Source organism: Antedon bifida, chromosome 6 (genome assembly GCF_963402885.1).
Source record: "Antedon bifida chromosome 6, ecAntBifi1.1, whole genome shotgun sequence".
Taxonomy (NCBI): Eukaryota; Metazoa; Echinodermata; class Crinoidea; order Comatulida; family Antedonidae; genus Antedon; species Antedon bifida.
In genome coordinates this window covers 24713729-24727175 of record NC_136231.1, presented here as the reverse complement: position 1 = coordinate 24727175, position 13447 = coordinate 24713729, and the positions used below count along the sequence as shown (strand labels likewise).

Below are 13447 nucleotides of genomic sequence, written 5' to 3'. Positions count from 1 at the left end.
TCAGCACTAAGGCCCTGCCACAGCCTTTTGGGGTCGTTTCCAGCACATCACCAGATGCATTGATGTTGTCGCCTCATGATGTGTGGTGGAAAGGGGGACGTATGATCTGTGAACCCCAAACACAGTGGCCGCATGCCTTTAACTCTATTCCACCGACCAGCGTGGGAATCGAACCCACGACATACGTGTTGTTAACACGACGCTCAGACGACTGAGCTAACTGATCATTTTGGTTTCAGCAAGCTTAATAGGATATTTATGACGTAATGATCAATTACGTAATACACGTATAAATAGACTATTATCAGCTTTTCAGTCATGTACTTGGTGGCGTAACGGTTAATGCTCAGTTTTGAGTGCTATCGGCTGGGGTTCGAACCTCGACGGATTTTTTTTTTTTTTTTTTGTAATTGAAAATATATATTGTTTTTCTTGGTTTTGGACGAGAGATAATGTCAGGCCTAAACAAGTGGACTTTTTTTAAAATCAGAAACAAAGTTGCATGGCATTATTTTATATTATAGACTGCCATAAAACCTCGAAAAGAAGCCCATGTGCTCCTTTATTTTTAGTACTCTTGGGTGGGCTTCTTTTCCACATGGAGTTCTTTTCGAGATTACTTTTGCAAACTAAAAGAGAAGAGCTGCGACATCAAACATCAACATTTAACAGTGTGGCGTGTTGACCGCGAATGGCTAACATACCATCTTATCTTCCCCATAATACACCTGCACAAACTCATTTGCATAACAACGCTCGCACGGAATACCAAACTGATAGAGCTTGTCCCCGGAAAGTGCACCTATTCATTGAAATATGAAATTAAAGTCTCTAGTTTTTTTAAACCAGAAACAACAGCAGAAACAAATCCGCCACTTACAACTTTGTTTAACAGATACAAAGACAATTACAATTAAATTACGACGAAATAGATAAAGATTGGAATAAAAAATGTCGATAATGGGGATGGGCCTGGACTAAGCTATTAAAGATAAACATAATCTACTGATGTAACCATTTTAAAGAACATTGACTCTGCTAAAGGGAAACAAAGGATATTTTTGTTTCTTAAATTTATTAAAATTTAGTGACTTTATTTCTATATACCACTGTGCTCCCCTGGTGGAAATTGGGTTCAATTAAGCACAGTGTATTAACATACAAAAAGATATTAAAATTCAGTGACTTTATTTGTATTTTATATCACTGTGCTCCACTAGCACCAAATTGGGTCCACTTTTGAGCACAGTTTATTAACATACGAAAAGATATTAAAATGCAGTGATTTATTTCTATTCTATATCACTGTGCTCCACCGGTGCCAAATTTGATCCACTGGACCAGTTACCGACGTAGTACTATTTCTATTTCGGAAGTAAATAAAGGCATAAATGGCGCTCCGTAGAGAAGTAGAGAATGCTCCAGTCGTCAAAATAATCGATAGGTTTTGAACATAATAAAGAACCAAACTGGTTACTTCTGTCTGTTGGCCTTTGTCAAAGTCTTTGTTTTGATCAGATATGGGAGGTTGGTGTGTGAATATTTTTGTTAAATAAAACGTTAGACTAGCTGCTTTACTGCTTTCTCTTAGCTAGTTAGGCCTAGCTATTGTATTTATAGCTATCCATTAACCTATTATAAACTAAGGCTAGGAGGAGGGTAGGTACTTACTAGTCTAGAGACTCTAGGCCTAGGTAGGCCCTAGAGTGCAGTAGTAGCCTAAAAAAGAAGACGAGGCCTACTACTAGCCTAGGCCTACGACCACTTTACCTTTTGCAATTTTGCAAGTAAAAGTTTGTCCTATATAGGCCTACTATATTATAAAATTTACATATGACCTCTATTCTCCACACAAGTTTATTTGAATTTAGGTCATCTATGTGACTAATTAAAAACAATGTAAATTGTGGCATTCTTTGTATTAGGCTATAATTTTTTTACTTTACGTATTTATAGTATGTTTATACATAGAGATATTAAGTGTAAAAAAGTTATATTATAAAGTAAAAATCGCTGTACCTTTGCTAATGTAATAAGGTAATTCATTGTTTTTTCTAAAGATGTGATGTGATTGTGAAGAGACAGATCTGAGATTCAATGGCTGCCTTCAAGTACAATCGTTTAGGTGACAGACGCCAAGAGAGCTTAGATTCAGAAGGTGGCAGTGCCTTTGACTACAACTCGGCATTTGATTACAGCTCAACTTTTAACTATGAGTCAGCCTTTGCCTATAGCAAGAATTACTACCCTCAAATTATGGAGGAGAGAAGTAAGTTACCATGAATCTTATTCAAGTTCATTTTTTCATTATTATCAGAAGACAGAATGTCTAAAAATTAAGTATAAAACTAAATACACAACTTTAACCATTTGAACAAAATACAACATTGTGTTATCATATACTATTGGAATATTATTAATATACTGTATTTAATTGTTTTAAATGAATCCATTTTAATTTTGTTCACAGCTTTTAATGAACCACTAGCAGCTAAGATCTGTTCGTATATACTCATTGTGTTCAACTATATACTCATCATTTTTACTTTTCCAGTTTCTATAAAGGTAATTATTACTCATGTTTCTGTTACATTTCCCTGTTTATTATTTATTTTAGTCTTGTAATTTATGTTATATTCATACTAACTCGAGTGTACCTAAGGACCCATATCTCATAACTGTATATTTTTGCCGTTGTGACAATAAAGTTTTATCGTATCGTATTAAAAGAATTATTATATATTATCTTTATTTCTATACTACTATAAAGATAAAGACATACATCATTTAATTGATTTTACTGTACCACAGAACTACTAGGCCCTGTAATAGAATAACATGATACACAAGACAAATTACATACAAAGTAAAAAAAAACACTAGTGTCCAGTAAAGTAACCTTAGTACAGTATGTTAATTATATGGTTGGGGTATTTTTATGACTACTGTACAATATATTTCAACAACGATAAATATCACTATTATTGATTTTCATTATGCTATTTACATTTTATCTTTCCGTTTCAACATAAAAGACAGTTGTATTAATTCACAATGAGAAATAGAATATTTAATTGAAGGATGTTAATGTACTTTTGATTAATAATACATCTTATTGATAAACCACATACAGCTTCTATAAAAGTATTTTTAATTAATATATACTGTGCATATATTATTGTAAAATAGTATAAAGTATAAATCCAAAGGCAAATACGGAAAAAAAATGACAGTGCTGTGGTATCAGTGGATGAATCTCATTGGAGATACAGTACATATAGAATATTAAGCAAAAAGCTAAATCAAAACGATAATGTAAAAATAAACTACCAGAAAAAATTTGGCAAGCTTTCGGAAAACACTAATCAATCTTCAGGTTCTAAATTAAGAATAAGACCAACCTTAAAATAGTTGCATTGGCAAGGAAAGACAGGGCAGTAAATCATTATGCACAATTCAAATTCTGATTAATTAGAATATAGTAAGTAATCTTTAAAAAATGACTCTTAACGAACCATTATAGATCTTTAAAATAATGAATTGATAAAAAAACATTCACAAATAGAATTATATATATTCAATTAAAAGGTTAGGTCAATTAAATGTTTTAGCATTGAAGGAATTGAAATATAATTTAGAAGATATTATTAGTAAGGCATTGAAGGAGATAATATAGAAGATAGGTGGAGTTATTTTACAGATGATTATTGTACAATTTACATTTCTTATGTTTTAATGTAGACACTTAAGACTTTTGAAAGGGCTGTGGTATACCGTATAGGGCGCCTACAACCACTCAAAGGACCTGGTACGATCATTATACTACCACTCATTGATAGATGGCAAAAAGTGGACCTAAGGACAAAGGCATTCAATGTTCCACCTCAACAGGTTGGTCTTTACTCTATCAAATTTTATGTGACAAAAAAATCATCATAACATATTAAATCATTTAATAATAACTTAATTTAATAAAATAAATTGCTTTAAATTCCATGATGCATTACTCCTCGGTTGATTTATTTGTATCAAATTTTATGCAACAAAATGTGCCCATATATAGACATGATGATGTCATAACACTACCATATTTAAAATATTAAAAATATTACTACCATATTTGGGCACATCTCAGTGAAAAATGTAATTAATTTATATTTTTATTTATTGTTATTTTTTTAGTTCCTGATTGGAGATGGTGCAGGCATATCTGTCGGTGCTACGATATATTATCGTATTGTTGACGTGAAACGCTCTGTGAACAGCATACAGGATTTTAACCACTCCACCCGTGTTCTGGGTCACTCGTTGATGGTGAAGGTGCTTGCAACAAAGACAACGCAGCAATTGGAGACGGAGAAAGCGCATATAAGTGAACAGCTCCTTGAAGACATGAACGTGGTAACCCAAATGTGGGGTGTGGAAATATCCAGGGTAGATCTGTAAGTGTGTTGATGTTACCAAATATGGCAATTCAATTAGATGCATAATAATGATTGTTGTTACTATGGAAACTACTGCAAAACTAGTTAAGGCCAATTTATACAGACAAGAGGTAACGGTAAGCAGAAAACCCGCATAGGTTGTCCCACGTAGAATCTATATCTATCTTAAGCGGAACTGCCATTCCACTCCGCAATGGAAAAAAAAAAGAGTGATATAGATTTTATATTATTATTACTGTTACCGCTCGTCAGTGTGTAAATTGTCGTTTATTGTTATTTATTAAGAAAAAAATCAAATTTCTCAAACCGATACTTTTTTGACAGGTCTGACATAACTATGTTGAAGGAAGCACCTTCAAGTAACAGTATGCAAAATATAATGGAACAACTGTTTTCATCTGCATCAAGTAAGTTATCACAGTTCTATTATTAAGAGGATGTGATTTACTATGACCTACGACCTATTGCATCATTGGCTGTTGCCTGGACCTACAATCCACCAAAACTATGTTTCTGGAAGCACGTCCTAATGTCCCCACATGTGCACAATAAATTGATATGACGTCGCAATTCAAAAGCTCTCTAATAACCCAAGTGGTCAAATGAACAGGCACCTTTCTTCTTTACCTGTTGGCATAAGTTCAACTTACTTGTTTTTCTTTTATTGTTATGATGTTTATTAAAGAATCAGTATGTTGTATTTAAACATAAAAAATAAGAGTTGTTTCATTTCAGCACCATATTGAGGCTGTTGAATTGTGTTAACAAATTAACCAAATGTATCATATTCCCCAACAGGTGGTAATATGGGTTTAAGCAATGCACTGATACCACGACCGATTCTTCTACCAACAACACAACCAAAACCGAACACAACCTTCACGTATAGCAACGAAACGGTGAATGTACAAAGAGTGGCACCCTCTATCACACCTGCACTCTTGTTAGCCTCTGTGAAACCTTTATTGAATGAATACATGGTTGGAAGTGTTGGGGCAGTATATCAATTCAACCTAACAGGGGACAATGGTGGTATTTACTTTTTGGATTTGAAAAATGGTAAGTTGTTTTTACATTTTATTATTTATTTACATTTTCTAGGAAACAGTGTAATGGTCATTTTTCTAAATATATTTGCTTTATTTTTGTTTAAAGGACTGGGAGATGCTGGGCCTGGAGAGCCTCCTATTGGTGAACCAGATGTGATTCTCAAGCTCTCAACTACTAATCTTCCACGACTAATGTCAGGTCAAATGAAGGTCATGTCTGCGTACATGAGTGGACAATTGAAGGTAGAGGGCGACAGATCAGCTGCAATGAGATTGGAAGAAGTCTTAAAAGAGTTGAATAAAACATTAAAGTTATAATGTGTTTTAGTCATGTATAATAAGTGCAATAGTTTAGCTTTAAACACTCGCATCTTTTTATAAAGTGTAATTTATTTTAAATATATCTATTAAAACCATTAAACACTAGGTAATGCTACTTGGCTGTTGATCAGAATGTAGCCACAGTATCTATCAGAGATTGTTAATACATTTGTCATTATGTGGTGGGTTTCATAATACCATAGCATTATATAAAAGCGGTAATGCTAATCTTCGCCCGGTATCACCAGTACAGGTAGGGGCTCGGTATCGCCTGGTAGGGGCTCAGTATCACCTGGTAGGGGCTTTATGATATAAAATGATATCAAGTACATGTTATTAAGATGCTTTAGTCGTAAATTTAACTTATATATATTTTTCTTTCCAGAAAAAAGTTTAAATAAGTTAACATATTATTAAACTTTTCATTCATCACGAGTCAAAAACAGTTTAAACAGTATTTTGATGTATAAAACGTATAATTAAATTAATTAAATATCACAATAACATTAAATATTGTGTTAGCATGTACTATTAGCATGACCCTATAAAACAGTTAATAATACAATAGTAATCAATTGATTTGTTTTTGAGAATATTCTGTAAGGCTGAATTCTGAATCCTCAAAGTCAACCTTAGAAAGCAACAAATAAATCAATCAATCGAGGATTTAAATCAATTCAATAAATTATTTTTAAATGATTTAATAAATAATGAATAATTGTTATATCTATTTGTGCCTAGCTTACCTGGATAAACTGATAAAGGCCTTTCCCCTCTTGATGAAGATATATACTGTAGGTATTTAGTAAAATAAGAATATTGATGTAATGTATACATTGAATGGAAAAAGCACCTTGGTTTTATATAGAAAATAGTTAAGAAGTATGGTAGGTTAAAACATTTTTGTAGATTTGAAAAAAGCAATTTGTACATTTAGCACACTGTTTGAAATCTTCTGTTTTTGTAGACTATTTTGTAGCCTAAGCGATATTAAATATTTGAACATGCATACTGTATATATGGCAACTCAATTTTGTGGGTTTTTTGTTCAGTAATAGTCTTGTAGAACTTGGGAAAAATAAAATATTTTCCAAAATGCCTGTCTGCTGTAAATGATATGAAGTATTTTTCAATATTAAAACCTCTTATATTTATAAACATATAAATTCATGTAATACAAAAAATACCACATTTTCGCTAAATTATCAGCACATACTGTGCAAATAGCCTATATAGTATATAAAGCCTAGCTTTCGCTGGCCAGCATTTAATTTACCACCTTTCTTGTTTGCATGAGTTGTTTAAAGTTTATCACAGGACATTTATTTCCACTATCACGTTCTGTGGAAGCCATAGTGTATTTATATATGGTCTTTGCTGTATATATTTTGTGTTGAAATTGCTCAAGACAATTGTACAACAATTCTACTTAAATATTGAAGAATAAAGACGAATAAAAAACCAACTACCATAATTAGATTTACTTTTATTTTATTTTTTTGGAAGAACAAAATATCTTCTATTTGTAACTATCGACTCAGCAGTGATCCACTATGTACAAAATATCAACACTAAACAATGTGTAAAGGTTAGCTAGCATAGAACCACACACAAATACAACATGATTAAAATATCCATAGTATATGGACCACTTATAGTATTAAAACAAATTATTTGTATCAAGCCCATCCAGCAGTGGTAGGCCCAAACATTGTATAGCACATAGACGTACCACTAAAAATACATTGGATACTATTTTATATACATTCACATCCAAAAATGACCAAGTGTACATATACAGTATAGTATTGGTAAATAAGAAATAAATTCTGGATTATTCTATCATTAAACACAGTTTTTAAAATTCACCAATGTACTGGAATAAATCTTGATTTTTCTTTATATACATATTTTTTTTATACAAATTCTAGATGTAAATATTAAAGAAACACAGTAATCAAGGTATAACAAGTAACCAGTAATATAGATTAAATGTAAGAACATACTAAATTAGGTGGGCACAACGAAATCTGAGACAAATCATTGTAAATAAAACAATAGTTTATTATTAATAGGAGATTGATTAAAATCAAATTAACTGAGAAAAATAGAATAAAATAGAATTGGCAAGGCTAGGTACACAAGTATAGCATTTGATATGTTCAATTTTATATCACTATTAATTCATTATACATACTTTATATTGATTAAAATACAATAAAATTATATAAGATTTCTGGCAATTATTATTATCAGTAAAATAATTTATAATAATACCAAATGGAAATACTAAGAACCAATTTACATTAAAATATTATTTTCCACTGTGTCAATTAAATCATAGAAATTCATTCAAATTTATTAAACTATTTCTTGAAAATTTGGTTTCTGCAGTTACAAAACTAGGACTACAATCTCTTTGCTTGACCAGCAAACTGCTAACAAATTTTAAAATTGATTTTCACCATCAAAACAACGGCCAAATTAATTGCTGCCGTTTATTGAAAAATTAACATACTAAAATTATTTACTACATTTCATTATTTACTAACAATTTTGTAGCAAATTTCAATTCATTAGAAAATATTCCTAACTGTAACATGTTAAATTGGAATTATTCTTTTTAATTGTATATAAAAATGAAAATATCTTGAACTCTTACCAGCAAATTTACAAACACAAATCTATTTAATTTTGAATTCAAGAATTATATTTTTCAATAACGGACAAACACAATGTAACAATCACTAAAATACATATTGCAAATGGAGATGATATGAGGTCCATTTTAAAAATCAAGAATATTCCTTTAAGCTTTTACATAGTTGTAGTGGGAAAGATGGTTACGAAGGCTTCATCTAATGTTACACCATAAAAATATATAAGACCAATCAACAATACACTATAGACATATAATAAAACCTGTTGATTGCTATAATACGGTAAGTAGGTTGATATTGGTTTAATACATTTATCTATACTTGTTCATAAAGGCTTAAATGTACAACATTTGTTTATAATTTATACCCTGGTACTACTACACTGCAGTTACTACTGGAGTTAATAACATATTTTGGAATAGATTAGAAATCATAAATAGTGTACAATTACTACTTACAGCATTTTAAAAATACCTTTAATTTATTTAATAAGTAATTGCTTGATTTGTGTATACATATTTGTCCCTAAATTATATGGCTATTTCATTCATTTAATTAATTTCTATTTAAAGGACCTTTTCAAAAATATTGTACTGTAGTTACTGCAGTAAATAATATTTTTTAATGCAATAACTTATGAGTTTATTTTGTTTTAAAGTAGTTTATGAATCTGTCACTACAATAACATTGCATAAACATGGTTAAAGTTGAAAAAATGTATTTACTGCTGTAACTGCAAATTTTGACATGGTCCCATGTGAACATCTATTACTAGTTTCAATATCTGATTATTCCCAAACCCAGAAATAACCATAATACAGTACCTACTACTACTCATATACTACAATTTAGGCTACTTGATGCATTTAATTTCCACCCATGCTTAAAGGTATTAAATTAGGAGGGAGTGGGTACAAACAGTAAGCCCTAAATACTTACTGTTCTGTCTATATTACCTAAAAACACAAATCTAAATTCTACTATATATATGGTAACAGTTTACAGTGTGCTACGGTATTACCTTATATTATAAATAAGTGTTATGCAACAATGTATATGCTACTATATTTATGTTAGGTCACTAAATTGCACAAAAGGGCAAAGGTTAAAGAGCAAAGGTTGATTTCAATTTAATCAAGGCTAACCTACACAATTACATGGTTGTTATAGCGATAACACAGGGCTTATACCAACATACTACATTCCGAGGACCAGATTAAAAATATATATATTCAGGAGAAATGAGGGGACAACATGTTTCTATAATATAATCGATAACTATAAAACCATTTATTAATAAGTAAAATATTTAATTAATTAATGTTTTAATTATAATTTTGGCCTGTATTTAATATTAAAATAATATTTAGCTGTACATTATCAACAATTCCACAAATAAATTCTAAGAAGTTTATCATCTTATAACAGATCAACTGTATCTGTAGTCTTACTACGATCATTTCTAACATTTAGGAAGTTTATTATTTGTCTTAAAAAATCAATTAACAATACTTGAAGCACCAAACGTCTGGATACTCTAAAAACAAAGCATCAAGAATAAAAGAAATATTCAACCAAATGAAATGACAATAAATAAAATTGTCACCATATTTGAATACAATTTTGAGATTTTCAAGCCCTGTTTAATTAAACAAGTTTTAAATAAATAAATTAAATAAGAAGGTATATTGTTGAGGACTTAAGACAGCAAGGTTAAAAATCCTAAAATCATATAATTAAATACTATCTTTAAAACATACTATACTTAATATTCTATAACAGTATGTAGGTCTGTATGTGTCTATTTATGAAGAAAAAATGCATTAAAACTAAATCTTGGTCGATACCACCTTTCATTAATACCACTCATTCACACTCTGCAAAACATCCACATAACTGTTTGAGGTATACATGGCTAAAAGTTTTTTTCCCCAATCTACGGGGCTGCAACAGTTTTTATCCAAACCAGGTCTACTTAAGCTTGGTAGATATGCCGTTTTCTGTCTGCATTAGCTGGTAATACAATTGTATTGGCTACAGCTATTACTTCAATGTTACTCTTCCCTCGACTGATATTTTCTGCAATCCTAATCCTTAGAATATTAAATCATAATCATGGAACAAGGTGTACAAGGGATTGGCAAGAGGTATTGGTAATTTATCCTAAGCCTAGCAGACACCAACAGCAACATGTAAACTCTGTGAGGGGTTTCAATAATCTTCCTCCAGGGGTGTCTGGAATGTGATTGTACGTTGAGAAGGGTTACACACACATATTAAAATCACACCACAGAGACCTGCTCTTCATCTGAAAAAAAAAAAAAAGTAAAAATCATCATCAAGTCTTGAAAATCAAGCTTTGAAAATACATAACGAATGTGTGTGCTTCCAAAAGCCACTAAATGAAAGTTTATGTTTGTGTAACCCTATAAGTGAATGTCACTCTATAGAGGGCGTTCAGAGTGAGACCTGGGGGAGTGTTGAGGATGGAGAGACTCATGTTTTTAGACTGTTATGCTGGAACAACCCAATAAATATATTGCATTATAGCTGTATGTCAAGACTCTGTGTGATTGATTACTACCACTACACGATCATAGGTTACACTTGTATTCACTGGAAATTTCTTGACAAATTTCTATAACTGAAGCAATTGTGTGGGTGTGGGTAACTAGGACTTTCAGATCAAAGGCCTGGAACCATAACTTTATTCCACGGTACTTGCATGTGTTGGCCAGAAAGGTGATATTTATAATTGTAAAGATAGGTAGTAGAATACTTAGAAAATATTCCCTTTGTGACTATGAATGAAAGAACACAAAGAAAAGCAAAAACATAATGAATTAATATTCTCATAATGAATTAATATTCTATTAATAAATTAATTAAATGAGAAATGTACGTACCTGAGTCATAATAGTCACAAGACTTTGAGCGTACATTTCCTAAACTATTGAAATTTCCTGCAAAAATTAAAAATTCATAATCATTCAGAAATGTATCTAATAAATTATATTTGATAAACATTTTAAGCCTGTTTTCCACGAGGCAATTTGATTCAGGTGAAAATACTGAACTCCGATTGGTAGCACAATATAGCAAAATTTCACTTGTTGTTTGAAAAACAGGCTTTAAGCTCTGTCTACACTATCAAACTGTTTGTGACAAATGTGATGTACCCATATATGGACATGATGATGTCATATCACTACCATATTTGGGCATATCACTACCATATTTGGGAACATCACACCTTTTTTTTTTGTCAAACTAGTTTGATAGTGTAGACAGAGCTTTACATTTACAACACAAGTTTTGTGCACAATGTAATCTCAGGATTATGAAATAAGATTTTAATAAAAAAGTAAAGCATAAACCAGTGCTCTCATTGTAACTTACTTGCCATAGATTTTGCTAAAGCATAGTTTGGCGGTTTCTTTTCAGTCATTTCTTGTCTTGGAGCGTTATAAAGTCCCGCTAAAAAGACGAGCAGAAGCATGCATATATGTTAAAACAAATCAGACAACCTGTTTTTGTAAATAACATTATCAATTTTGTTAAACAAATATACCAAACTATGAACCTACATTAATGTTAATTAAAACAAGTTAGTTTTTCTATACATTAGTGTTATTATTAAGAATTTATTAATCATGTTATTCCTACGTGCACAAGATTTAATTTTCACATTTGAACACCAAGTATAATGGATTTTTGCTGATGACTTTGTTTAAGCTGTCTACACTATCAAACTAGTTTGACAAAAAAAGTGTGAGGTGCCCAAATATAGTAGTTAAATATGGTACTGATATGACATCATCATGCCCATACATGGGCACATCAAATTTTTTTGTTACATAAAGTTGATAGTGTAGACAGAGCTTAAGAATTTTCAACACAAATTAGTGTGCGAATGTATATTATCACTGCAAGTCGATTCTCTGTACCGTATCTTAATAACGTCATGTAATACAGTGTCACAAACAACCATCACATGTGCTCCTGTATTTATGAATTTGCCTATGATACTACAGAAATACATTAGGAGAATCAACTATTACTGTACAAATCACAAACTTAACACTATCACAATCAAAAAAGCATTTTTTTAAATATGGCATTACAATTACAATACAAAAATTTGTAAGACAATGATTTTTATTTTTGAGAATGTTAGTGATTAATTTGGTTGGTGATGATGAAAATTATGTTGAGCAGGGAGACTGATAAAATGATCATAATGTAAAAACTAAATGAAACAAAGTTAATATGTTCAAACAAAAGTATGTACTTTTTCTAAAATATAATTCACTATCACCACCATCATAAACGTGACAACACCACTTCCACCACCACCAGTAGAGCAAAAGGGCTATAATTCTTTTTCTTTTTCATTCAAAACCACCACCAATCAAAATACTATAACACATCAAACATAGCATAGTACAAAATGTACCAAATCATTGATAAGTTGTTAACACAGTTCACATGCTATAACTCAGATAACAATGAAAAAAATTGATAATACCATTGCATGTTTATTACCAAAGATATACCATGTGACAACCATCAACAATTTGGCGATTTTTAGCTCTTTACTAACAATGTACAGTACAGTATATTCATTTTGTTTATAAAAAATATACTGGTAATCAAATAAATTATTATTGTTACAGTACTGTTTACTGTGTACGCCACATATATACAGTTGCAGAATAAAGTTTATCCCACTACTGTACTGTAGCAGTATATATAGTGTATCCTGTACATAGTATGTTATTAGTTACAGTATACTGTATATATACAGTAGTAGCCTGCACACAGTGTATACAGTTCTGTAGGCCTATACAGTGTTGTATAATTATTTACCAGCTACAAAACATACATTTTTTATTAATACTATGACTACTAACAAACTGTAACACTACTAAACTACTGTTAACAATACATCAGTATGATTGGTCTGTGAGAA

At 31.0% G+C, this 13447-nt stretch overlaps 2 protein-coding genes across 8 annotated transcripts in view; one reads left to right on the top strand and one right to left on the bottom strand.

Moving 5' to 3' along the window:
* Positions 1-1507: 1507 nt before the first annotated feature.
* Positions 1508-6831, top strand: LOC144844211 (stomatin-like protein 1). The gene is made up of 8 exons (XM_078700987.1): positions 1508-1527; positions 2061-2269; positions 2471-2565; positions 3742-3891; positions 4183-4442; positions 4770-4852; positions 5244-5504; positions 5601-6831. Exons 2-8 carry the CDS (start codon positions 2098-2100, stop codon positions 5810-5812), a joined length of 1233 nt encoding a protein of 410 aa, XP_078557113.1. The 5' UTR covers positions 1508-1527; positions 2061-2097; the 3' UTR covers positions 5813-6831.
* A 458-nt stretch (positions 6832-7289) lies between these two features.
* LOC144844200 (rap guanine nucleotide exchange factor 2-like) overlaps positions 7290-13447 on the bottom strand; it is a 65110-nt gene continuing 58952 nt past the window's right edge. For all 7 annotated transcript variants that reach the window (XM_078700964.1, XM_078700968.1, XM_078700967.1 and 4 more), the window contains 3 exons: positions 11875-11952; positions 11382-11438; positions 7290-10783 (listed from right to left, as the gene is read on the bottom strand). In XM_078700964.1, coding sequence (XP_078557090.1) covers positions 10758-10783; positions 11382-11438; positions 11875-11952 — 161 coding nt within the window. In that variant the 3' untranslated portion in view covers positions 7290-10757. The remainder of the gene's footprint in view (positions 10784-11381; positions 11439-11874; positions 11953-13447) is intronic.